General features: G+C 45.8%; 1 protein-coding gene and 1 long non-coding RNA gene across 4 annotated transcripts in view; one reads left to right on the top strand and one right to left on the bottom strand.

Moving 5' to 3' along the window:
* The window catches only part of LOC107391157 (nuclear receptor coactivator 3), an 83,058-nt gene that overhangs the window by 50,468 nt on the left and 5,229 nt on the right, over nucleotides 1-27,361 (top strand). For all 3 annotated transcript variants that reach the window (XM_054746075.2, XM_054746072.2, XM_070545034.1), the window contains exons 2-19: nucleotides 9,312-9,400; nucleotides 14,787-14,894; nucleotides 16,794-16,954; nucleotides 18,383-18,483; nucleotides 18,580-18,754; nucleotides 20,312-20,494; nucleotides 22,351-22,437; nucleotides 22,558-22,698; nucleotides 22,989-23,136; nucleotides 23,253-23,731; nucleotides 23,812-24,863; nucleotides 24,951-25,083; nucleotides 25,355-25,513; nucleotides 25,606-25,836; nucleotides 26,028-26,133; nucleotides 26,210-26,381; nucleotides 26,579-26,905; nucleotides 27,242-27,340. In XM_054746075.2, coding sequence (XP_054602050.2) covers nucleotides 14,806-14,894; nucleotides 16,794-16,954; nucleotides 18,383-18,483; nucleotides 18,580-18,754; nucleotides 20,312-20,494; nucleotides 22,351-22,437; nucleotides 22,558-22,698; nucleotides 22,989-23,136; nucleotides 23,253-23,731; nucleotides 23,812-24,863; nucleotides 24,951-25,083; nucleotides 25,355-25,513; nucleotides 25,606-25,836; nucleotides 26,028-26,133; nucleotides 26,210-26,381; nucleotides 26,579-26,905; nucleotides 27,242-27,340 — 3,843 coding nt within the window. In that variant the 5' untranslated portion in view covers nucleotides 9,312-9,400; nucleotides 14,787-14,805. The remainder of the gene's footprint in view (nucleotides 1-9,311; nucleotides 9,401-14,786; nucleotides 14,895-16,793; nucleotides 16,955-18,382; nucleotides 18,484-18,579; nucleotides 18,755-20,311; nucleotides 20,495-22,350; nucleotides 22,438-22,557; nucleotides 22,699-22,988; nucleotides 23,137-23,252; nucleotides 23,732-23,811; nucleotides 24,864-24,950; nucleotides 25,084-25,354; nucleotides 25,514-25,605; nucleotides 25,837-26,027; nucleotides 26,134-26,209; nucleotides 26,382-26,578; nucleotides 26,906-27,241; nucleotides 27,341-27,361) is intronic.
* LOC139063345 (uncharacterized) lies at nucleotides 1,699-19,673 on the bottom strand. The gene is made up of 3 exons (XR_011516724.1): nucleotides 19,243-19,673; nucleotides 2,363-2,535; nucleotides 1,699-2,248 (listed from the first exon to the last, which is right to left on the bottom strand). It is a non-coding gene; the product is annotated as an uncharacterized lncRNA (long non-coding RNA).

Raw genomic sequence — 27,361 nt, 5'->3', positions numbered from 1 at the left:
TGAGTGTATTGGCTTTATCTGATCGGTGCTGTTTTTTGGCTCTGGAACATACTGACACAAGACAATGTATCCTCTCATCTTATTGTATTCCTGTTCCTCTATCCGCTGAACAGAGGGTCAGGATGTGGTTTAAGTAACTGATGTTAAGTTAAACCTATTGCAAACAGACTTACTAAACACTCCGTGTTGAGAATTCATTAAACTTTCAACAAAAAACAAGCGATGGACCTTTATTTGCCTATTTTTTTTACACCCTTAACAGTTATTTGGTTAGAAATATGATGAAATTCTCATTGAGCAAGCCCCAGGCTGCACCAGAAATGCTACAACTAGCTACTGCTGCTATTAGCACTCGAAAATAAACAAATAATTTGGTGTAATAGTGGTGGAAGAAAAGGTTGGGCAATTGGACAAAATATTCAACCATCAGTGATAAGCCAAACCCTTTGCAGATAATTTTTAAATGAGTGATGTTCTTTTATGCTTATGAATTGATCTTGCGGATGGAACATTGCAAACTTCCACATCAAATTAGCATATTTTTTGCAACACTTGTTCTATGTACATATAGATATTACACATCATTTGAAAGCTAGGGTTCTTATGATTCCAATTATATATGGAAGTCAAGGATTCAACAATAAACATAGACATAGTAAACACTGCTGTCAATCCACTTGGAAATTCAAAATAATGCTCACCGTACAAAGCCTCTGTAACGGAATCAAGTGATGTAACTATCTAAAGTTGTATTTTAATACACTGTTAGTAGTTCACTTTTTATAAACAGAAGAATAGGCTGTTTTTATCATCAGGGAGTTTAATTAAACACTCTGTGTTGACTTTGAGACAAGAAAAGAGAGAGAGATGGGATCGTTTGAGAATCTTTAATTTCTGAATTATAAATTCTAAACAATCTACCAGGACTAACTCTGTGATGAATGAAAATGGATTCGGATGTTGTGTTGGTGCGTGTGTGTGTGTGTCTGGTTCAGATTCTCTAGGCTGACGTCAAAGAATCTGGTCGTCTTTGTTATGACTAGATATCACGAGGCTTATAAAGTGATGACATGAGCCGCTATTTTGCCGTGTACGTACCCAGTGGGGGTCTCCCAGGTAGATCAGGAAATGCCAGGTCTGGAGACCTCGGATGTACGATGGAGCTGTCGGTGCAGCGATCACAACGTTTCAAAGCCCGTCTGGAGGGTCGACCCCGGTACCGTTCGGCGGCGTCAGCAGGTGCTCTTATTTTGAAAGGACGTCGTCTGGTTGTTAAACGACGAAAATCTCCCGCTTCACAGTTCTTAGTTTAAAGAAGAAAACACATCTGGCCAGGCTGCGCTTTTCTTTAGGATGATGGTGAATAGAACTGAAGTCAAAATGGAACTGACTTAAAAATGGCGTTGCCTTGTTTTATATCTCTGGATTGTTGATAAGTTGTAGTAAAGTGGATTGGACACTTGAAGTCAACACCAGATTCTCCTGCGGCAGCCGAAAGCTCTGATTGGTTAGAACAATGTGTCATGCGTTTCTATGGAGATGAGGATCAGTATGTCTGTGCCGTAGTCCTGTTTTCATTAAACATAATTCATGACATATTTATTTCACAGATCATTCACTTGATTACCTCATATGATTGATAGAATAGAGCTCTCTCCCAAAAGAAATGTTTTTACATCCAGAAGTCCTTTTAAAAGTACTTCAGTAATTTAAATAGTTATAGTCTTGCATTCACAATCCAACATAATTTATAGATGAAAACATTCAAAATTTCCCACTGATGGATCTTTTAATATCTCCATTAACATCCAAATCTTAGCTTCAAACGTTTGAGTGACATCTTCCTGAACAATTGTGTAGATTTAAAAGTGTTCAGATTGAATTTTAGTAATGTTAATTAATAGTGCAATGTCCAGGAACTCTAAAAGGGGTAACTAAAGAGGATTTATGGTGTGCACAAAACAGACACTGAATTTATGTGTCTGCATCCCAATATATGTTTTTATTTAATTTTTAATGATGCACCTTCTTTTTTTTATCGTTTCACATCGTGTGATAAGTGTATTTGTAATAAATCCTTTGTGTTAACTTATGTCTTAACTGTCAACTCTATATATGTTTATGCTTGTGAATAGGGATGTGTATTGGTGAAATTAAAAAAATAAATAGTTTCTACCTATATCTCAGCATAGCAAGGATTCTTTTGAGCGGAGAGGACGCAGAGCGCTGATCTCCAGGCAGCTGCATCCTGTGCATGGCCACAGTAACATTCACAAAGTGGCACCATCAGAAAATATAATTAACACACAATCGTTCATGTCTGCTCAAATTCAGAATTTCAAAATTTAAGATTTTGTCATACCTGACGCGCTCCGCTGCAGAACAACTCATCACCTGTGGTCCAGTAACTTCACCCACCGGCAGAGCCATGCAGCGCACATTCCAATCCAATGCTTTGCAGTCGGTAGCCTTTGAAGTACTTAGTTCAAAAGTAACTCATGAGGTGAAAAAGTAGAAAGCCAGGCAACAGTGTTTCTGCAGGTTTGAGAGGAGATGCAGAAAGAAGAGAGACAGACAGGACAGGAAAGTAGTCAAATAAAAAACAGGAAAACAAAAAGCGCTTGAAAAGGAAAATGTAGGTAGATTCATCCCACTACACGACAGGGCGATGTTTTAGGAACAAAAGGATGCCAAGTCTTTTAATGGAAATAAAAGTTGTCAGTCTACAGAGGGCTCAATTGTGTAGACACCCTAAAATCGGAGTGAAATGAAGATGTGGCAGGCTAGTCCTTCTGCAACTCATATTGCTTTTCAGTATCTTGTGTGGCCCCCACGAGCTTGTGTGCATGCTTGACAATGTCGGGGCATGCTCCTAATGAGCCAACGGATGGTGTCTTGTGGCATTTCCTCCCAGATCTGTGTGAGGGCATCCCTGAGCTCTTGTACAGTGAGGATCAACCTGGTGCCGCCTAATGGACCGAAACATAATGTCCCACAGATGTTCTATTGGGTTTAGGTCAGGGGATCGTGAAGGCCATTCAATTGTTTCAATCCCTTCATCCTGCAGGTACTGCCTGCATACTCTTGCCACATGAGGCCGGGCATTGTCGCTGATCGCTTTAACTATGCTACAGGCTCAGCGGTACATAACGCTACTGCTCGTCCGCCACCGGAGAGGAGAGCAAGATAACTTCTGTTTACCTCCCGCCATGTTTTCGACTCGTCCTGAGCGTCTGCAAAGGCGGAAAGACGTCCCAACGAAGTTATACACATGCACAGTGGGCGTTATTTTACTCTTAAGAATCCAAATGAGTGTGTACATGGACATCAATCGGAATGATGATCGGACAAAACCACCTCTCTCAATTGGAATGGAATTTCATTCCGATTGGGCCGTATTGGACCAGAATATTCCGACTGACATGTTTAGATGAAAAATTTTTGATCTGATAGGCATTCATTCCAATTACTTGTGCCCATGTAAACGTAGCAACTGTCACTTTTTCTTGTAGACCCCCACTTTAGAGATCAGAACTATATCTTTGAAGTTATCAAAACGTGATCCTAAACTTTAGTTTTAACCCTAGTTTATAGTACCTCTTTTGTACTGCAGACAGTTTTTAGGATTAAATATGTGCTGTAGCACATTGTGTTGTGCTGTGAGTTTACTTTTCCTCCACCCTCTTGGTAAAGATGACTCATTCAAATGTCTGCTTCTGTTTTTGAATATGGAAATCTTAGTTTGATGACAGCCAACAGCAGACATACCCTGAAAGGTTGGACGTGTTTAGTTTTAGGCTTTCTGAACCTGTTTGTGCCTTCAGACGGACACTTTGCCTCTGCCTTTCTCCAGTTTCCACCCCTCCTTTTCCTCTGAAGTGTGAAGTTTTGAAGCAGCAGGCTCTGTGCTGTGATAGCAGTAACTCATCTAAAGATGGAACATTCCCTCTCACTTTGTCACTGAACTAAGGAGTAATTTGTTTCCTATGAAAAGGATGGTAAAGAACAATATAACATCAAAGCAGTGTTGAACAGCTGTTAAGATGGGGGCGTGGATGATGGAGACTGGCACTTTCTGTTCCGTGTGAATAACAGTGTTCGGTGTTGTGCAGGGGAGCTAAGAATGGCTCCCCTCTCTGGTACCCCTTGTCTGTGGAAGCAGTCTTTTTTATTAGCTTCTGTGGCTTGATTTGTTTAAGGGGAGTCAACGTGGCAAGTTTGCTGGGTTTGTTGGCCCAAGACTGGGTGAACAAAGACTAAACTCTTACATTCTTCACTGTGCCGTTGTGTATACAGCCAGAAAACACGAGTCCTTTTCTTCTTGGTTATTATACATGCATATGGAAGAAATCGTACAGTAAAAACAGCAAAATAAGTAATATGAAGTAAAAGAGACAGATGAAACTGACCAAGAAACTTTAGGATCTGTGTAAATGTTCTCTCCCTTAATGAGATATCTGAATGGGAGTTAAGAGGTCTTGTAAAGGCAGAGATTATTTCACTGGACGTAAAACTATATCTAATACCTATATAGTACCCATCTTGTTTTAGTTTGTCACAACAAATTCTGACTATTAACAGTTTGCTACTCATAAGTTAATCTTTTTAATTAAAAATAAAGGATGATTAAGCTAAATGTTAGCTCCTTGCAGTTTGGGTTAATTGCCAGTGTTTCAAGCTAAACGTAATCAGATTTGATGAGGGATTGAAAAGGATTGGGATTTACTAAGAGGATTTGAACCTAGATTCAAATTCAAGAAAATTTTATTTAGTATTAATGCTTTTTAATGTTTCCTGTTTGGTTGTGATTGTGGCACAGGCTAGCTTCATTACATCGGCAGCTTTTTAATGGCAACAATATTTTGTTTCTTTAAAAGTGAAACTGTTTATGTTGATGACCCTTGAGGCTTGGCCTGATTGGATAAAGATTCCCGTAAATGGTTTTCTGACAGACATACTGTAAGCCCTGCTTTAAAGCTGGATTGCAGGACCTTTACATAAAAACAAGCGTCACAAATGTTACATAAAGTAGTTCATATGATGCTGATTCAACCTATCTGTGCTTTTTAAATGTCAGTATTTTAGAATTTCCTGTGATTGTGGTAAAATGGAAACATTCAAATGTTTTACATATCAGGCAACACTCAATATAATCATTAAGTCTTAAAATTTGTTAAATACAACTTCAACCCACGCCTTGTGGCGATTCGGTCCTTACTTAAATCACACTGAGACAGGAAGAAAGCACCATGGGCTTGTCTGGAAAGTATTTGAATGGGGATATTGAGTCCACCATAAACTCTTCTGTGTACCAAAATGTTCTAAAGTCAAATGTGAGGCCATCTGCCAGACATTCGATGCTTGGCCAAAATCAAGCCTCCCATCAGGACAATGATCCCAAATACATTTACTGCAGAGTAGACAAGAAAGGAAATAAAAATCCAGTTCTGAACCCCACTGAAACGTGTTGGGAGTTTGAGGAGACCCGTGCATAAACAAATGATTGGAAAAAGAAAAGCGAAAACTGTGAAGAAGAGAAAGGAAATCATCAATTTTAGGACATTTAGTATTAGAAAGGCCAGTGCAGCATTCCATTTCCCCAACACCACCACTTCTTATAGTTGCATTTTTATTAATTTATGCTAAAGATTATGGAAGTGGAGATTAATCCATTTGTTAAATGTGAACAATGCAACTGGATCGAAAGAGCAACCTAGCACTAATGAAGTTCTTGGATTAAATCGAATGGTGTATTATGTCATTGCATTCATAAAATATGATCTATTCTACTAAAAACTAAACAAATAAATCACCAGCCACTTTGCTGTTTCTTCACGTCTACTATGGCTAGGCGATATATAACATTTTTATAAGAGATATTGTCTGTACAAAAAGTAATGATGGACAATGTATTTGCACAGGTTGTGTTCAGATGTTTTGTGTGCCTGACGCACACTGCATGGAGCAATCCACCAATCCCAAATGATCTTATTCTTTTTGCAGAAACAGGCCAGGGGGGGTTCTCAAGGTGCCGATGGTTGTTTTTCGAATTCCAACTACTTTATGTGTCAATCAACAATTACAGCATGCCTCAATATATTCAAGCTACACGTGAGAATGGAGAGTGGCACTTCTGACTTATCAGACAATAATTGAAGATTTTGTTTCACCTGTTGGATCAAGTAAGATGTTGTTCAAAAATTTGAAGCTAATATGATGAAGCTAATGGAGGTTATGATGAGAAAGAGATGCACTTGAAGGGCATTTAGAATATTTTTGTTGGTATATTATGTTGGATTGTGAACAAGAGAATTTTTGTGGACTAACTAGGTTTTTAGACCCTGGCGGGTAGAAAAATCTGTTTTTGTTTCTGGCTTAGATCCCTCCTCACCAAAATAGACAGGTTTAGCATCTGCGTCACTGCAGACACTACACCGATCTGTCTGTCAACCCCTGCTCCCTCCGTCCCTCATTGGTCAACGAGACCCTGACACTTATACTTCCCCGCATGAGATAGGACCACGCCCCCGACCAAGAGATGATAATCCAGCCTATTGCAGTTGAGAACCATGGCCTCTGATTCGGAGGAGCCGATCCTCCATTGCTGCTAACCTCCCAGCGAGAGTTAAAGGTCAAAGTTTGATGGAGCTAAGAGAACCACATCATCCGCAAAAAGCAAAGATAAGATCACCAGGCCGCCTTGTGGTTGTTCCATCTTTTATTTTTTTGTCGAAACCTTTAGTTTATTATGTTTAGACTATTTTTCAAATTGGATACAATGAGAAAATTTCTACTACAGAAGTTGTTTAGCTTCAGAAGACAACAAGCCAGTGAAGATCACTGTGCACACCTCTTTGTTTCCATCTTCATTGTAGATTTCTTCTCATTCTTTATATTCGTTGTATAGGTTTGCCTCATACCTAATCTTCACAGAATAAATTAGAACCCCAACTAAAATAATCAGAATAAAACACATATTGACTGAACTCATTTTTTACTTTGTGGTCCTTCTGTAGTCATTCCTTGTTCTGAGTATACATTATTCTGTAGTTTGTCACCTATAGCAGTCCTTTTAGAGACAGTTGCTGTTTAAATTTTCAAAAAATGTCAGATGGCATTTAGAAATGCAAAAGAACAATTCATCGGTTTAGATTTAAACCAAATCATATAACATTGAAAGAGGAAGGAATCTCAAAAGGCACAACAAACTGACCAGTTAAATGTGCCTTTGCTAGTTCAAAATGTGGAAATGTCAGAGATCAGATTTCTGGTCTCTACTGGTACCTCCCAACAATCAAACTTGTATTGTCGAAGCAATATTTTTATTGAATCTTTAAGTGTCTTGTATGTGTGTAAGATGCTTATTAGGTTGCTTGAGTACGCTGGCAAAAAGACAAGTATGTGAACATTCACGCAGTACAGTTGGAGGATTTATTCAACGTGCTGGTGATGAGTTACTGAGGAGTGAAAGGAGATGAAGAGACGCGTCGGCTAGGAGCGCTGACTGAAGAAGGCCTTGGTGCCTGCGAGCCGAGCATTTCTCCATTGACTCGGAATCTTAAGCTTATTCACACTGCTTTTATATTCAAGGCTCTACGCCGGTATGAGCAGCACCACATGCCGTTGACTACCATTTGATTCACTGCAGCTTTCATGGCTGTGGCAAAGTGAGCACAAAGAGCTGTAATAATCACACTGAATGTTCTGTTGTCTCCGCTCGTAAATCTGTCAGCTGTAAATTCTCCCTACTTAAACTTTCATTCACTGGCTATAGTTTTCTACCCTTGCTATTAAAAGGAAACATAAGTTGAAGGAGGGTCTTTGTTGGTGTGTGAGTCCATACATCACCTAAACTAGAGCACCCACCCTCCTTTCTTCTCCCCCCCAGCCCATACACACTCCGAGTCCTCATCTGCTCCCAATCATGGGTGCAGCCAGTGGTCAAACACACACTCACACACGTAAACATACACAATGCAGCCGTTTAAGGCACAAGCTCAGCAATGAAAGCACACACTTGGACTAAACTTTGAGATCTCGTCGTAAACGTGCTGCTTGACGTGATTTCAATGTCCTGTAGTTAAAAACAAATTGACCTATGTGCAACTACACTTTTGTGTAAAATGATAATTTATTGTAATCTAAACTATCAGAAGTGTATGCCTACAGCTAAGCCTTAATCCTCCAGGAAGAAAATCACAATTTTGCCATTAGGTCTGCACATTTACCAGAGATGTCACATCTGTTGATATCCTAGCAGGGTTTGGACCCCATCATGGTATATAAACAAGCACATAACCACTCACACAAATGACAGACAAACGTGAGAGATGCTGATGTGCTTTACTGATGATGGGGTGTCATGGAAACGCCTAGCGTTCACATGGTTACGCACTGTTTACCCCTACAGGACACGCTCTCTTGTGATTGTTTAGAGAGAACGCTTGAGCTACTACATCATCTAGCCTGACCAGAACACACACACACACACACACACACACCCTTGTTCTGTATCCTTGAGTGAACCCTCCATTGACTTCCATTTATTTAAGTGACTCCACTATGCCTAACCCTAACCCATGCAGATCTATTCCTAATCTAAACTAAAAGTTAATTCACACCATATCTCTAAAACCAAGTTTCAGGGTATTTTGTTATTGTGTGGACCAACCAAATGTCCACACACTACTGGTTAAAACTTAAATTGTGTCCACTTAAGCATCTAAAGTACACACACACACACACGTTATTGGAATTAGCTCCTTGATTTAGCCTAATAGTTTGTTTTTGTCCTCCCGCTCTGAGTCCGTGATGGGTGGAGAAACTTTGCCAATAAAGTATTAGAGTCAAATCTGCTAGTTTACCTCCGGAGTGCTTAAGTCAGTTGAGAGATGTGGGGGCAGTCTTTGTTGTTACAGTTGGAGCGACAGGCTGAAATCAGGATCTGGTGTTGTCACTTTCAGGTTTCAAATGTTCTGTAACACTTGGACTTCAGCATGACTTCTAATGTGTATGTCTGTGCATGTGTGCATTTTGTATTGTTGCGAGAGTGGTGTGCATCGATGCAAAAAAAAAACACACACGGTAGAGTATGCACTCTGCACACGTGCTCCTATAATGAAGACAAAAGCACAAAGCCGACCTCGTCCCCAGTTCCTTTTTCTCATTAAGCCAATAACGCTGCTTCCTTTGCAGACGTCTTCAGGCTGCTGATTAATAATGCTACTTGTTATTCATTGATACGGTTTTAATGAACTTGCACTGGTGAGCAGGAGTGATAAACTTTTTCTTCATGTTTGTTTTTCCTCCAGAGGCGACTGATCATCCCACATAGGACCACGCCCCCAGAGTGAGGGGAGGTGGGGCATCTTACCGTCTGTCATCTTGGCGCTGTCACAAGGTGGGCTAACATCCTGTATGGTTGTCATGGTAACAGCCTGCTGGGTTTAGGTTGAGCGGTTTGTCCGACTCAGTTTCTACTCGTTGCCACACTCTTGCAACATCCCTCTCGACCAGAGCACGGAAATGTCGCGTGTTTTTCTCAAGCAAGTGTTTCATGGAGGAGTTTTCTTTATTTCTCTCTTTGTGTGTTTGTGTTTGAAGGTGGAAAATATTTCCAGGATGGGGGGTGGGGTGGGGGGGGACTGTTTTCAGCCAGCTGAGAAAATCAGGAGCAGGAAGACAGCAAGGAGACAGGAGGAGAAATCAAATTATTCTCCGTGCTCTACCTGCCACAGAAGCTGAAAGAGAGCATTAATCTTTTCCCCCAATGTCTGCAGGTGACAACAACAGACACACACTCACACACACACAAATGTGCCCAGGCTTTACCAAACCGCACTTTCTTTTTCGTTCCTGTGCATTCTCACACAAACGGATCTGCAGACTTGCTGCCATTGCACAGACAGCAGGGGTGATTGTGTAAGGAGTGAAGTCAGTGTGTGTGTGGGGGGGGGGGGGGGGTAAACAGAGTTAGAATGAGGGAACGTGGAGTTCTTCCACACAGAGTTCAAATGTAAAGACAACAGTACATTGATGCATGTAGATACTGTTTTGAGTAAATGCCTAGCATTCCTTAAGGGGATGCTCATCACGTTAATGATAGGTGACCGACCTTTCCGAGTCAGCGGAGTCCAAATCACTTTACAGTGTGTCATTCATCCATTCACACACACATTCACACGCTGCTGAGCTACATAGTGTCCACAGCTGCCCTGGGGCACACTGACAGGGGTGAGGCTGCCAAGCACTGGCGCCACCGGTCCCTCCCACCACCACCAGCAGGCAAGGTGGGTTTAGTGTCTCTCCCAAGGACACAATAGCAGAATGCTCTGCTGAGAGTCAGGATCGACCCTACAACCCTCTGATAGCTCGAAAACCCGTTCTACCTCCTGAGCTCCGGCTGCCCACTGGTCTCATTTCATGCCCATTTGAAGTTTCAGTGCGTCGATAAACTGATGGAGCCGTCGTCGTTTTTGCTCGAACATCGTTAAGCACAGTCCCACTCAGAGTCAAGATCTCCAGCGAAAGTTTGGGTTGTGGGGCAGACGCCGACAACCTCGTCACGTTTTACTTTCATATTTGTAAAACTGGTTGATTTATACAGATTTTTGTGTTTTCTGAGGTTAGTCGTGGCACATCTTGAGTTGGGTGGACTCGAAGGTTAGTCACGTCATTGTAGATCTTCTGACAGTTTTGTTAAAACCCTTCTAGCCCTCTGATCAGTCTGGAGTCCATGACACTTTCAGGAAGCCGCTCAGGTTCTTGTTCGTGTGCGGTCGAGGTGCATTTTCAGTAACTAACTGTGGTTTTGACTTCCTTCTTCTTACCAACACAGCAGAGGGTTCTGGGTAATATCGTTCTTTTTCCACTCACTTTAAATCGATGTCATTTGGCTATAGTCACTAGAACCAGAGATAGTCTAACCGTGGATCTGTTGTTGCAGAGTTTACGCTGTTCTCTTAACCAATCTCTAAATGCCAGACAGATCTACACCAATCTGTTGGATTTAGTTTTTCTTTGACTTTGAGAGAATTCACTGATGATTTAGACCAGTTTAAGGCAGATCAGGTTATGCACCTCCTGTAGAGCCCGCCTCCCACTTCCTCCTGCCTCCTGATCTTGAATAAATGGGAAAAGGGGGTAGGATTTAATAAGCACTAGCTTCCTCCTACTCCTTTTCGAACAGAACATGATCATTTAATTTTTGTGTGATTATCAGTGTGATTTTATTTTTAATGTCTACAATGACTTTGTTATTATTACTATTGTTATAATAGTTATTTTTATTTTTATTATAATGTTCGAAATAAAGATTTAATTCATTCACTCCTCCTCTTGTACCAGTAGCCTGCCCTGATCCTTCTGCCTTTACAGTCCAATCATTTTCAATCACCAGAATTGACCACTAGTCTCTCTAAATGTTCAGTCTTAACCTCAAGATTTCACCAAGCTGAACTCTGAATGGAGCTTTAACATTTACTGAATTCAGTTTGGGGAACCCCCAGACGATAAGCGACGCCTTTCGGACAGGAATAATCCTCCCTCGGTTTAAGGCAAAGCACCAGCACCGCAGCCCGACGGAGCGTCACGGTGCTGTTTGTTGCTCACTTTTTCCCGCTCGCTCATCCTCTACCCCAGAAACTCTGTGCTGCATATTCTCGTTAGTTGCATTGTTTGTTGTTGGTATTTTTTTCACCCACTGCGTGACTCACTGTGCTGTGGGAGTTCTGTCATCTCTTCGCTGTGTTTCCTGTCTTCCCAAACCACGTTTTTGCTTTCAGTTTGTAGTCGCTGTATCCGTTTAGACTCTGCTTGGTCAGAGGCCTGCTGGTTTAGCTGATGTGAAAACACACATGTCTGAAGCTGAAGTGGAACTAAGACGTCCGGGTCGAAGCCAAGGAGACGGTTGTTTGAGATGACATCAGAAAAAATGTGCACCTATGACTCTGGAAAATTATTTAAGCTTATGCTTATTTTTATTTATTTGGCTGGAATGATATCTTATTGGTTTATAGTAAGAGGGCGGAGCTTTAAGCTTATACAGCAGCCTTCCACTAGGGGACCACTGGGATTTTCACACATGATGTATCTGATAAAGTGACTGATGTATACTTTCTAGAAAATTACAATCATCTCTCATAAAGAGACATTAAAACAAACAAAAACTGTCTGAGGGTTATCTCTGGTTTTACCGTGAAGCTGTAAACGGTGAGATTCTGCTGATATCCAGGGCCATCAGCAGGCTCGGGTCCTTCAGCAGAGCGCCGAGGTTCGGCTCCAACCCTGGTCAGCGATCCTACCGCCGTGCTCGTTTAACGACCCGGAAAATATGTGGGTCAGTGTGAAGGCAGCGCCCCCGGGAAGTCACTCGAGTCAAGATCAGGGTTAGGAGTCAGGTCAGGCAGGGTTCAAACCTTTTTCTAGCCAGGTGCATGAGCTGTGATGGTCCTAACGAGGAGCAGGCATGGCCTCACTAGAGCGGAGCTAGTTTAGACACTTCTAGATGGTGCTGAGCATTTTTTGGGGGGGGGGGGGGGGTCTGAACTGTCTGATGGAAATGGAGATTCTGCTGCTTCTCTGTACGCTTCTCCTCACGTGGTACCAACATGGAGGGTATTGAATTAGCCTGAGGATTGAAGCTCCACCTGTGATTTGCATCACTTGAATGTAATGAAAGTGTAAAAAGGTCAGATCGTTTTTCCTATCATGTAAAGTTTTATTGGTTTATTTGCTTCTTATGTGTGTTGAATTTGGTCAAAACTGTGTGACGTTCCAGCTTCAGGGGAACCAAACCACCATCCTGTTTTCACATCCATCACTCTTATTTCCCCTCGCTGCCCTCAATACTGCCATGGCCGTCTCCTCCTGCTCATCTCATTCCCTCTACCCCTCACTGCTTTATTGTGCCCAGCACCGCCCCGCCACCCCTCTGCCACCAGGCCCCACTGCCTGTAGCGTGTAATTGACTTTCTCCTCGTGCTGGAAAAAGCGGGCGGCCCGCGCCAGGCTGGAGGTGACCCATTTCCCTGGGGCATTCAGCAGCCTCCTAATCAACCATTCTCTGGGGCAGCCTCATTCACTCTGCAATTAGAGCGGCTCCCCCATTGAGAACTCCATCAATAGGCGAACGAACGAACGAACAGGCGGGATTGTAGGAGCAAAGACTAAGTTTCACTCAAACAGTTTGCTTTGGCGCTTTGAGTTCTGAGTACTCCGACTTTATACCTCCCCCCCAAACGCAGCCTTTGCTGCTTTTTGCCTCCTCTGTGCCTCATCTCCCTCATGGTGGGTTTCATCAGACAGCAGCAAGCGAGGGTTTTGTCTAACGAAGAGCAGCAGACTGGGGGGCAGGTAGACGGGCACGTGGGGAGGCGAAACGGAGAGGAGGAGCAGGTAGGCAGACAAAGGCAGACAGACAGTCTGATGGGAGGGACTCTAGGGAGAGATTAAAGCAGAAACTAAAAGAGGGAGGGACTGCTCGGCACTTTGACAGGATACCGTGCCTTTAGAAGCAGATCTAGGAGAATTCCCTGTTGTTGTCTGGCAAGAGAAGGAAAAACGCATGGAAGCAGCTCCTGCATTGTTTCTGTCTTGGGAAGATGGTGTGTTTATCACTTATCACTTGTTACTAACTCAAACAGAAGACCCCCCCCCCCAGGTTCAAACCTTTTTTTAGCCAGGTGCATGAGCTGTGATGGTTCTCTCCCCCCCCCACCCCACACACACACACCTGTCAAAACACAAATGCAACAGGGTCTGATGGTTTCATGGACCACATGAAGCAACCTGAGATGGTGGATGCTGATTAAGAAGCAGACTGGCCTCTCTCCCCACCGCTGGCCTGATTTGCTTTGCAGCAGAGGTACCGCTCTGGTCAGAGGACAACCATGTAATCAATGGAATGAAGAAAGCTGCTCTGGCTGTGACGCTTAAGAGGGGTACGGAGGTTTGGAGGCATGCAGCCTGCTCTGGGAACCTCATGTGTATCCAGAAGACCAGGCAGTCTGAGCGTTGCGCCTCCTCCTCCTCTCACCTGTTCTTCCTGTCTCACTGTGACTTTACCTCCGTCTCAGCTTGCTTTCCCTCCCACTGCCTCCGCCTCTTTGATACCCCTCCCTATTTTCTCTTCCTCTGTGCACTTTCTGTGTCCCTCTCCATCCTCCATCCCCGTTTCCCTCCCTCCTACCTTTCCCCAGTGTCAGCTGCTGTCGCCATGGTAAAGCAAGTGGCCAATCAGCACTCACTTCAACGCTCCCCTTCCCTTTCCCCTCATCTCTTCCTCCTCCTCCCTCCATCCCATCTGCCTCCCTACCCTACAACCTGCATCAGCTCACTTCCTGGAGACGAAGTGTGATGCATTATGGGAGAGAGATGCCAGTCTAACGGGGTTAGCAGCACACTGCGGCTTATCATCAGAGACGCTGTTAATCCGATGTGTGTGCGCGTGTGTGTGTGAGCTGATGAACTTGTGCATGCACAGGCCCTCACACACAGCACAACTTCACATGCCTCTGTTCTCCAGACAGGAGGAGGAGGAGGCTGATGAGACATGTTTATGTTTGTCAGGAGCTGCCAGGAGAATACCATTTGCATCATATAAGCATATTTTTCCCTCCTCTGTCTGCTGCTTCTCCTGTTTTAGTTATGCTGGTCGACTCCAAGAGGATGAACATCTTCCTACCTGCAAATTAACATGAACCATACCATCTTCAAATGCTAACGGGGACTTTATTGTCCAGGTTTATTTCTGTCTCCGTTTACAGCTGTGTGCATCTTCCTCACAGGTGCTGATATGTGTTCACGATGAGCGGACTGGGGGAGAACTCCATGGAACCTCTGAGCTCAGAAAACCGGAAACGGAAGCTCTCCACGTGCGACACGCCCAGTCTAGGGTGAGTGTGAGAGCTCACGGCATGGGGGGGGGGGGCTAGTGGGTCAGTGGTTCCTCTAGCCAGGTCCATGCAGCTGTTGGTCTGATCCCTTTGTGAAGAATTACATTGAAAGCCAAATCTGAAGCAATTAAGATTCAATACTTTTGTAATATAGTGAATAGTTTGGAACATAATAAAAATTCAATAAACCTCACAGTCTGCAACAGAGTGGATGGAGGCTGTAGGAGAGGCAGGAGAGACGATGCTGCTGATGGTGTTAAACAGCACCTTGGGGTTCCCTTTGCTCTGGGACACCAGGTTGGAGAAATAGGAAACCCTAGCATCTCTGACTGCAGAGTTAAAGGATGTCAGAAGATCCTTTAAGTGCAGCAGATGGACGTGGAGATGGGTTTTCTTCCACAAACGCTCAATTTTTCTGCATTGGCGCTTCAGGCTGCGAAGGCTGTCATTAAACCAGGGAGTAGGGTTCACTGCAGGAACTGATCTGGTTCTGACAGGACAGATGTTGTCCAGAATGGAGAGGCAGTGCTCATTAAACTGAGAAGTTATGGAATCTGGGTCGTTAACAGAAGAACAGGGTGGATCAAAAGCAGCAGAAAAAATTGCTAGCTGTGCTCTCATTAAGAAAACGAGAACTAACCATACGGCGAGCAGGAGGTGGGGATGCAGAAACTGACAAGTTAAAGAAAATGCAATGGTGATCTGAAATATAAACGTCCTCAGGACAAACACTGTCAGCATTTAGACTCAGGGTAAAAACAAGGTCCAGAGTGTGCCCCCGGTGTGTGTGTGTGGGGCCAGAAACATGCTGGGTAAAGCTGAAGGAGTCCATGAGGCTGGAGAAATTCATGGCAAAGTGATCAGAGGGATCATCAACATGGATGTTAAAGTCACCAACAATCACCAGTCTGGACAGCTTCACAGTGGAGGAGAGAAAGTTACTAAACTCCTGAAGGAAAGAACTGTTTGGACCAGGTGGACGATAGACCACAGCACAGTAGAACGGGTCCTTACGCCCGACTTTAATCAGCTGCAGTTCAAAGGAAGCAAAGTGACCAGAGGTTGTAGAGCTATATGGAAGACGGTCTCTGAAAACAACAGCTAGGCCTCCACCACGACCAGAACCCCGGGGCTGGCTAAGAAAAGAATAACCACTCGGGCAAAGTTCAATCAGAGCAGAATAATCAGATGTTTGCTGCCAAACTTCAGTCAGAAACAGAAAATCCAGGTTTTTAGACAGAATTAGATCGCTGAGCAGGAAGGTCTTATTAACAGAGCAGGTATTTAATAGAGCCATGCTGAGTGAGGTGGAGGAATCAGAAACTACAGAAACAGCTGGAGTTAGTGGACATAAATTAGCAGGGTTAGATCCACGGTGTTTATAAAAACCACTTATGGAGGGAACAGGAGGAGAAACCACTGAGGAATGAGGATAAACCAACCTTAAAAAACTTGGATGGAGAAACCGCGCCGCAACGCGGCCTGGCGGGAATGCGGAAGTGGCGCTCAGGTCACCAAACAAAGGAAAAGAAGCTAGAAGATCACGCCGATGTTTACTAGATAAACCACGCTTTAAGAGAAGTCTTGTTCTCACCTGGATTTCTGCTCGTTTACCTCTTTTCCTCCGACGTTTTCCCGGGACCGGATAAACATCGCTGCAGGCGCCCTGGTTGGCACTGGCCCGGAGCCACACAGTGCGCCACTCAGATTGTGGCCCTCAAGGATCAGTAATTAGATACCACCTCTTTGCACAAGGGTGGGTTAATCGTGGTTTGGGTTTGATGTTTTAGCCAGTGGCATGAGAACACTTCTCTGCCTCGATGAAGAAACAGTTAGGTCTCAAATTCTGACGGTGTACTCAGATTCTTATTTCAGATCTTTGTGAACGTTCTCCTGCAGGTGCGAGAGGAAGCGTCGGGAGCAGGAGAGCAAATACATAGAGGAACTGGCGGAGCTGATCTCAGCCAACCTCAGCGACATCGACAGCTTCAACGTCAAACCGGACAAATGCGCCATCCTCAAAGAGACGGTGCGCCAGATCCGTCAGATCAAGGAGCAGGGTGAGTGAATACAGTTGTCCCAAATCATACAGAGTCACAGAGGAAGGGAGTCGAACAGCTCTGCCCCTAACCCACAAGTCACGCCACCTTTTACTGTAACAGCGGTGAAAGAAATCCTGAATCACACAAACTAACAGGCTCCTCCGAGCCCAGGTGCAAGGACAGATCCCTCATTCATCTCCCACAAATTTCACAGCCGTACCTGTTTTGGATGGGGTCGTGGGTGGGGCTTTGCTACTCTGTGATGTGTGTGTGTTTATGATCACGCACGGCAGTGTACGGTCCTCGCCAGCTTCTTTTTAATTGGACGTTTGCAGGCAGCCACATGCCCCTGCGTTCTGCTGAGCTGCCAAACTACTAGTTGAGTTACAGCTGCTGCTGCGTTGGTGGCTGAGGCGTTTGTCCTGTAGACACACCAGCACGGTGGCTGGATTTCAGACGTTTGTCAGAGGTGAACTTTCCGCAGATCCGGGAGGGAGCCATTCACTATCTTCACCCTCAACAGGAAGGGGAAGAGGCTACAGCCTGCGCTGACTGGCTGCTGACAGGTTGCCATAGTTACAGGAAGTGAAGACAGAAATGACAGACTCGTCTGCTGTTCTCTACCTGTTCCTCTTTTTGCTTTCAGCTGCTCTCAACACCAGTCTTTGTTGTTCTCTTTCGTTCATCGGTCTCCTGCTCTTCGCTAATCTGATTCTCATCTGTGTCGCTGCTCGTGGACGGATACTGGTAGCATCTTAACATCTTTAAACGAAGGGATGTTTATGTTTCGGTCAGGCCAACTTCTCAGTGCAGTAACGTCCTGTTTTTTTCTTTGTGTGGGTACGAGTGCCACTTGGGAGCTAATCAGACGGAATAATTCCTGCCTGCCTCTCTTGCAGACCAAACCCTTCATTTATACATCAACCCAGACACTATTAGTGTTTTCCTCACTATCGTCTCCATCCGTAACCAACAGTCCCAGCCCTGGACCTTTCTTTCTTCTTCTCTCTCGCCCTTCTTTCCTCCTGGTTGTCTTTTTCTCCCAGAGTCCCAGCCCCTCCATTAATTCAGGTGCTTCAGCTCCTGCCCTTGATCCATTATAGCTTCCAGAGCTTCCCTGACTCTCCCTCTCCCTCAGCCCCAGCCTACCAGACAATCCCTCACAGTCTGACACTGAATATAAAGCATAGGGACAGCAGCTACCTGCTCCACACACACCCAGCCTTCCACTCCTCCTGACGGGCTTCCTCTGTCTCCCGCCTCACCTGTAGTTTTAAACCGTTCTTTCCATCGAAGACAAGAAAGGGGGTAAGTATTGAGAAACACTGCCCTCTGCTGGTCTAGATAGAGTAGTGAGTTTTTTTTTTTTTTTTCAGGTATTGTGGCGCGCTCATCTCGTGTCTTTGTTGTGTGATCTCCTTCTAATGCAGCTCCTTTTATTTGCAGGAAAAGCTTCATCCAACGACGATGACGTTCAGAAGTCAGACGTGTCCTCCACTGGTCAGGGGGTCATCGACAAGGACCATCTGGGACCACTTCTTCTACAGGTGAGTCCAGCTTTCCCTTCGCGTTCATCAGATGAATGTATTTTATTTATTTATTTTTACTAATTTGATGACGACTTCCTGTCGCTGCACTGCCAGGCTCTGGACGGTTTCCTGTTCGTGGTGAATCGGGAGGGCAGCATCGTGTTTGTGTCGGACAACGTGACTCAATACCTGCAGTACAAACAGGAGGAGCTGATCAATACCAGCGTGTACAACATCCTTCATGAGGATGACAGGGAGGACTTCCACAAGAACCTGCCTAAGACCAGCAGTGAGTAAACACACACACGCACACACACACACACACAAGTTGAATTACACCATCAACATAAACTCACTCTCCTACTTATTCACAGTCCTCCACTCTATCTTTCCTCCTAATGAGGGGCTCCTGGGAGCCCTGCTCATGTGCGTTGGGGCACACACACCTGACAAAACACATGTACACAGGAGCCCCCGCCCACTTGGTGCTAAGCAGGCAGAGCATAGCACAGCTGTCAGTCACACTCACTGGTCCAGACGTTGTAAAACAGGCCTGAGCTCTACTCAGATCCCACAGCAGCCATCTGGAAACTACACGCTGCTGAATAACGCACCTCCACACCAGCCGGGGTTTTCAATGCCATTTGTTCGGAAGTACTTTAGTATATGTGTTTACTCATTATTGTGTGTTAGCCTGTGTATGACAGTGTGAGTGTGTGAATGAATGATGGATTTGTGTTTGAGTAACTCTACTGTGGTGCTCCGACGACGACTCACCCACACGTTACTCAGCTCCCTTTGTTTTTATGTAACATTCATCTTTATCCACTTTTCTCCTCGGCGTTCCCCGGTGCCCCTCTTCACTCGCTTCTTCCTCAGTCTCATTCATACTTAATGTCGCTGCCTGTGAAGATGAATATTGTAGTTGTCTGGTCCTCAAGCTGCTTCCTCCTGCGCTCTCCCGCCCCCGGCCGTGTCTCGCTCGGCTGCTCTTCCCCTTCATTATGTTTTCGGGCCTGTGAATGAAATGTGCTCTCGCTGCACATTCCTGTGGGATGATCGCTGACCATACCAGTTACTGTTAAACACACACTCACACACACACACTCACACACTCACAGAGGAATACTAACAAAAGCAAATAGAAAGTGATCTATCAGGTGATGAGAGCCACACAATCTCCCGTTTCCTCTCATCCCGTTGAAATGTTTCCCGGCCCTTCCTGGTGTCCTCCCAGTTAACCTGAAGACCAGAACTGGATTGGCTCTAGGCCTGGATCTGGCTTTACGAAGGCCTTGTAGAACTCTTAGTTGTTTCTCTGAAGTTTTCTCCCCTTTCTATGTGAAGGTGACCCCGTCTGTGTGTGTGTCTGTGTGTGTGTGTGTGTGTGTGTGTGTGTGTGTGTGTGTGTGTGTGTGTGTGTGTGTGTGTGTGTGTGTGTGTGTGTGTGTGTGTGTGTGTGTGTGTGTGTGTGTGTGTGTGTGATGAGTAGTCGGGGTCTAAATGAGGATAGATGGCTAAGTGTCCGCGCTTCTGCCCACTGCAGAGCGGACCAAGAGGGAGAAATATTGGAAATCGACACCTAGGCTACATTAATCCCATGGTCCATTTAGCCGGGATCCAGATGGCGGGAGAGGCTTTGGCTCTCCGTTCTGGTGGGAGACGACGCGAGCTGCGATGCTTTCTGTTTGTTTGTTTGTTTGTTTTGTTTGTAGTTTCTGTGTTTGTGAGATCAGGGCAGGATTGGTGAGATTTATTTACAGCCGGTTCTTCGTTCCAGAAGCTTCCATTTTACTCCCAAGGGTGACCTTTTCTCTTTGTCTGCCTCTTTGTTTTGTCTTTTTAGTAAATGGAGTGCCGTGGGGAAACGAGGCAATCCGACAGAAGAGTCACACCTTCACTTGCCGGATGCTGGTCAAGTTTGGCCACGCCCATGGGCCCATGGAGGAGGGGCCAGGAGGACCGCGTTATGAGACCATGCAGTGTTTTGCTCTCACTCAACCCAAAGCCATGATTGAGGAAGGAGAAGGTAGGCGGAGCCAGAAATATTAACATAAGGGGCTACCTGCACTCAGGCAACGTACACACATAGCCCGGCTTTTATAACGCTGACTATCCTCTCCTACCCATCTAGAGGTGGTGGACAAGAACCATCCTTAACATCGTCCTTCACCTGTGATCTTCTACATAGAGAAGTAATTCAGTTGGTAAAAACAAGTGCGTGTAAACTAGGGGTGCTCCGATTGATCGGCCACAGATAATTATCGGCCGGTTTTCCTGCAAAAGTGTGTGATCTGTGATCGCCGATCACTGCCTTTCATTTCCGATCTGGCACTGGCGCTTACTCTTCCCGGCCGGTAGTTCACCCTTCCGCTTCTCCCCGCTTAGTGCGCATGCGCGTGGCGGCAAACCCGCAAAGACAAAGATGTCTGCCGTGTGGAACTTCTTTACGGTGTGCGAGAGTGATATTAAGTTTGCGTCTTGCAACACTTGCAACGAAAACATACCCCGCAGAGGAAGCACTTCAAAAAAATTCAACACAACGAATTTGATCCGACATTTAAAGACTAAACTCTTGGCGGAGCATGGTGAGTTTTTGAGGCTCACCGCAGACAATGAAAAGAAGCCTGCTAATGCAGCCACAGTCAGACGGCAGCTAACGCAGCCGACGCTTGGAAACACTCGCCCATATGAGCGTGACAGTCAAAAGGCTAAGCAAATTACCCGTAAAATCATCGAGTTTATTGGACTAGACGACCAGCCTTTTTCAGTTGTGGAAGACGCCGGATTCCGCCGACTACTAACCCACTTGGAACCTCGCTACATGCTACCGGGACGTAAATATTTCGCCGACGTAGCCCTTCCAGAGCTCCACCAGACAGTGTATTCTTTCATCGAGGGACTCCTTAAAGAAAGCGTCTCATCCTCTGTGAGTTTCACAAGTGACATTTGGAGCTCGGATGTCAGTCCTGTGTCAATGCTGAGCTTAACAGCTCGCTGGATGTATCTGAATGTATCCTTGGTTACTTAATTTGATTTAGGCGGTGATGTGAGATATTGACTTTTTTTGCACTATTTGTAGCCTAAAGAGAGCCTTAATGTTTTCAATTTCTTATAAATTGTTACTGATATTACATAATTTGAAGTGAAGTAAAACCATGTTTTTTCTGAATTAATATGTAACACATGCATTAGAACTCACCATAGCTAAATGAACAATTTACAGCCAATCTATGTAATTGGTATCGGTAATCGGCTGATCGGCCTCTTGGCTGATCGGTATCGGTGATCGGCAGATTAAAACCTGATCGGAGCATCCCTAGTGTAAACACAGGTCTCACGTGTGACGTCGACAGTGACGTAGCAACATGTAAAACCCTGATCATTTACGTCCACAAGCAACTACCGACAACGGAGAGTTTGTAACTCTCTACATTGGTCTGAGTTTTTGAAAGAATCCTCTTTGTTGCCGTTTATCGTAGCTTTTGCGTGGATGACAGGCCAAACCGTAGAAAAAACTATAGGTTTTGTGGGAAACGGGGCTACGTGTGAACAGGGTCCCGGTATGTGCCGGATGGTTTGCTGTAATTAAAGTTTGGTTTTGAAGATAATTAAATACAACTTTTACAGCGAATTTTGGGAGAAACTGGAAAATTGTGAACAAATAAATAAAACGGCTACAGGTGAACCCTTTGCTTATTTAAATAGTTTTGGATTCTTTTATTTATTTTTTAAATGACTTTAAATGGAGATCTGCCTGCTAACTTTCTAAAACAGCATGCTATCAAAGATTCCCATTCATTCCAAACCAAGTAAACTCTTTTCTAACCTTTAACTGCTTTTTTCTGAGTTAAAGTGAACTCTTGCTGCTCTTTCCCCCCGCAGACCTTCAGTCATGTATGATCTGCGTGGCCCGTCGGGTCACAGCCATGGAGAGAACGGAGAGTTTCAACACTCGACATGAGCTCTCCGGTGAGGAGCTGCTGAATCACTAATATCTAAAAATCATGCAGATTGATGATTCTGTCTCTGTGAGTGGGTTGGGCTCATCCCCCCCCTCCTCTTTTGTCCGCCGCCCGTCCTCCCCGGCAGGTAAACTGATTCAGATCGACCAGTCGTCTCTGCGAGCATCGATGCGTCCGGGCTGGGAGGATTTGTTGAGGCGTTGCATCCAGATGTTCCTGCAGCACAGTGACGGTCAGCCCTGGTCGCACAAACGCCACTATCATGAAGGTGGGTCCCCCGGCCTGGATGAATGATCATCCTTTCATCTCGTTTACAGTCTCAGGAGGAGGAAGCTCTAGTTAGAGCCGAGAACGGTCCATTTTCTGTTTTTACTTTACAAATACGTAGAAACTGGAATGAGACCTTCTGTGTGAACATTTAAAACATCTGCATGCATAAGTGAATAAACGTTAGCCTTATAGAAACATTTGAAAGCTTTTCTTCATCATCTCAAGCTCCTGAGGAAGTTTTCAGCTTTGTTTTTCCAAAAGACATAACTCGATGCTGTTCTTGTGCAGCTTTTCTCCAGGGCCATGCCGAGACTCCCTTGTATCGCTTCTCCCTGTCCGACGGCACTCCGGTCACCGCCCAGACCAAGAGTAAACTGTATCGACACCCCATGAGCAACGAGCCGCAAGGCTTCATCTCCACTCACCTGCTGCAGAGGTCAGGATGTACAGCATTCAGAACCGGACGCATCACTTCCTGTGTTGATTTTAAATAAAATAAATAAAAAAAAAACATGCACATCGAGTTTTCAAATTTTCTTTTTTTCCACACAGGGAACCCAACGGTTACCGCTCAGCAACGAGTGGGAACATGATGCGACAGCAGGGGATGGGCGGAGCTAACTTGAACACTCCAATGAATGTAAATGCAGGTGGAGGGATGGGGATGGGAGGCATGGGCAGTATGAACAGAGGCTTCGGCATGACGGAGCAAGGCCACATGGGCCACATGGGACCAATGGGTGGTGGCTCCATGTACGGAGGGAATGGTGGAGGAGGAAGCGGTGGAGGCATGGGCGGTCGTATGATGCAGATGAATCAGACGTGCCAGATGGGTCCCATGAATCACCAGGGCCAAAGCATGCAGCAGCACCCTCAGCAGCCCCTGTTTCAGAGCAGCGGCGGCTTTGGGCTCAGTGGCATGAACAGCCCATCAGGAAGCCCTAGAATGGGCGGCCCCCAGCAGGGACTACTGATGTCCCCCCGGAACCGGGGAAGCCCGAAGATGGGTGCCAACCAGTTCTCCCCTGGAGGTAAGTCCATTAGTGAAACCACGACGTTAAAAACCACACTTGTTTATGAATTTATCGTTTTTATTGTGTCTTTGATCCAGGAATCCACTCTCCCATGAGCGGCATGAGTAGTGGGGGAGGAGGTGGGGGGAGCAACTGTACCTTCTCCAGCAGCTCTCTTAATGCTCTACAAGCCATCAGTGAAGGAGTAGGAAGCTCACTCCCTTCCACTCTAACATCCCCCTCGCCAGTCCACAAACCTGACAGTTCCCCCAGCATCCACTCCTCAACTCAATCCTCCCAGCAGCTCAAACCAGGCCAAGATGGCTCCAAAAGTCCGGCGGGCGGTTTAGGACCTGGGCCTAGCGACCATCACCTCACTGTGCACCATCACCACCATCATCAGCATCCTTCAGCTGAGAGTTCTGGAGATCGAGCAGACAGCCAGGCAGCGACGGCGACTAAAGAGACCGGAGAGGGAAGCAGCGAGACGGGGGCGTCGAGTTCAGACCCCCCGCGGAGGCTTCCAGACAGCAAGGGACATAAGAAGTTGCTGCAGTTATTGACATCTCCTACTGAGGAGCTGGGAATAGGTGGAAGCGGGCCACCTGCACCACCCCCACCAAGCAGCAGCAGCACTCCTGTTGGCCCAGACAGTAAGGACACTAGCGGGGGCATGACCAGCCACTCATCCACAGGAGTGTCCTCTTCATCAGCCAGCGCGGGGCTAGCGGTCGGTCAAGGTGGTGCATCCACTCCAGCTCATTATACAGGTTCTCTGCAGGAGAAGCACAAGATCCTCCACAAACTTCTTCAGAATGGAAACACTCCAGATGAAGTGGCTAAGATCACAGCCGAGGCAACAGGAAAGGTGTCGCTGGAGGGCCAGGAGGGAGGCGAGGGCGGAGCAGGGGGTTCAGGGCCTGGGTCGGGCCCTGGGTTAGTAGCAGACCCCAAGCAGGAGCAGCATAGCCCCAAGAAGGAAAAGACCCATGCTCTCCTCCATTACCTCCTAAACAAGGACGATTCCAAAGAGCCTGTGGATGTCAAACCCAAACTGGAAGACTTGGAGGGAAATAGGCCGTCGGGGGCTACAGGTGGCTCTGTGCCCGAACACCCTGAGAGCAAGATCAAGTCAGAACCACCTGATGATGTGAGGCTGGGTCTTAAGTATCGCTGGGGTACAGCAACGTGTCGCGAACGTGTAGACGTTTACTAATCTGTTGTTTTTACTGTCTAGTTGCACAACCTGGAGTCGATCCTGGGAGATCTCAGGGGGTCAAGCTCGGACTTTTACCCCGATCAAGCTGGGGTTGGGGGGCCGAGTGAAACGGGAAACAAACCATCGGGTTGCCTAGACGACGGCCTGCAGGGTGAGTGGTTCAGTGGCACAAGGTGGGTGTGTTTAAACTGATCTACAGACAAAACAGTGGATGAAAACGGCAGATTTTACTGCATTTTTACTGTTGGTTCATCTAAAATGTTTCAAATTGATGTTTAAAGTGCATCAGACTCGTTTTTGTTCAGTGACGTTTTATAAGCTCGCAAAAATGTCTCAGTATTTATAGAACCAACAGGTGATTATATTCATTTAATGTTTGACGTAAGTTAAGTAAGATATTTTTTTATGCTTGTTCTGTTCAGGCAGTCCAGTGATGGGTCCAGGGCCTCGAGGGCCTTTCCAAAGGGCCATGTCCATGGAAGGGAAGCCTCCCGGTGGGCCTGGGGGAGCAGGTAGACGACCCACGCTTATCAAACAGGAGAACATGATGGGCAGTCCGGACCACTGCCCAGGAAACATGGGTACGTGTTTAAGTCACGGCCAGGATGACCTGATCAAACGTGGGTCGTCGGTCTTCTGTCACTCTGGGCTGAATGTGCTTGTTTCCTACCAGGAACAATGAATAGAGGCATGATTCCCCAGAGGTCCCCAATGGGGGGTTCAGGAGACTGGGGCAAGCCCCGCTCTGGTGCCAGCCCTGTGGGTTCAGCAGGACATCCATCCATGATGCGGCCGGGCATGGAGTACAACAACGGGAAGAGCATGGTGTCAGGACCCATGGTGGGCCGCTCCAACAGCGTTCCAGGAGCCCGCTCCATGCTGCAGCAGCAGCTCATGGATATGGGTACGCTACTTAGTGCTATGAGAGGACCTACGACATAGAGCGGCCCTAATTATAATAATTTAATCATCTTTATTTTATCTTTTATGTTTACACGCTTTTTCTAATGGTTCTTTTAGCAAATACAAACCGCTTATTAATGGTAATTATTCTTGTTAATGACAATGTAGTCACATCCTGTTGGTAAATTTTAGGTGGTCCTACTGACATGGGGATGGGCGTGAGCCCCTACAGCCAGCAGGGCCAGCCCAGCCAGTCCTCCTCCTGGCTGGACAACATGGTGAGCATGGAGGGCAACAGGTCAGTTCAACATCTGTTTGCAGTTTTCATTCGTTATCCGACGTGATCCAGACCGATGGAGTTTTGTGTGTCGTAGGCGGCAGTTTGGCAACCCCTTGGATGACCTTCTGGTGGCCCCCACCACCAGTGAGGGTCAGAGCGATGAGCGGGCGCTCCTAGACCAGCTGGATTCACTGCTGAATAACGCAGATGGAATCGCTTTGGAGGAGATAGACCGAGCTCTGGGCATCCCGGATCTCGTCAGCCAGGTAAGAAAACCAGACTTAAGCGCTGGGTGAACTTTAGGAGCTATCTAAAGGGAGAGGGGGTTCGTTCTAGTGAACATTACATTTATCTTTGCATTGAATATATCATTCACCATGTTTAGACCATCCAGGACCACCCAGTGAATTCAACTGAGAAGTTTGAGAAACTTCTCTTTGTCCTCCTGTTCTTTCTGCTGCAGACCCAGGGAGGAGAGCAGCAGCTGGAGCATTATTCAGGACAGGACCCATCCATGATGCTGGACCAGAAGCCTCTATATGGCCAGGGCTACCCCGGACCCCCCACCATGCCGATGCAGACAGGCTACGGAGGGAACCCCATGCAGGGTCAGGGCCAACAGGGAGGGTTTGGCCCTATGCTCTCACCACTGGGTCAAGGTGGCAGCTTCCCTGGTATGGGTGGGATGGGGGGCATGGGTCATCCTCGTGCCAACATGATGAGACCACGAATGATGAGCGCCAACAAGCCCATGAGGCTGCAGCTGCAGCAGAGGCTGCAGGGTCAACAGGTACGAGTTTGAAATCAAAGCGACCAATAAGATGGAAGTGATGATGATCTGAATATTAGGAACTGCAGTAAGCTGTTGTAGAGTGTTAAAGCAGTTTCAGGCTTTCTGGTTTAACATATTTGTTTGTCATCTACATTTTTTTTTTCATATTTAGAACTTTTTTCCTAAAAAAAATTAACTGAGAAAAATTCTAACTGCAAAAGTCGAATTTTACCAATTTGACGTCACAGAAATCAAAATGACTAAATTCTCCGTTCAGAATCGTTCTCGTTTGTGTAGCTATCACCGGGAAACTTCCTCTGTTGTCTTGAACAAAATGTTTCGTTCTCTCCCAAGTTCATGAATCAGACTCGTCAGGGCATGGCTATGAAGATGGAGAATCCGGGTGGAAACATGAACATGAGGACCAACATGCAGCCTGGCATGGGAGGGCAGGTAAGTGACCCATAATCAGAT

Source organism: Nothobranchius furzeri, chromosome 15 (genome assembly GCF_043380555.1).
Source record: "Nothobranchius furzeri strain GRZ-AD chromosome 15, NfurGRZ-RIMD1, whole genome shotgun sequence".
Lineage (NCBI taxonomy): Eukaryota > Metazoa > Chordata > Actinopteri > Cyprinodontiformes > Nothobranchiidae > Nothobranchius > Nothobranchius furzeri.
The sequence above is the reverse complement of the archived record's forward strand: the minus strand, read 5'-3'. Positions and strand labels throughout refer to the sequence as shown.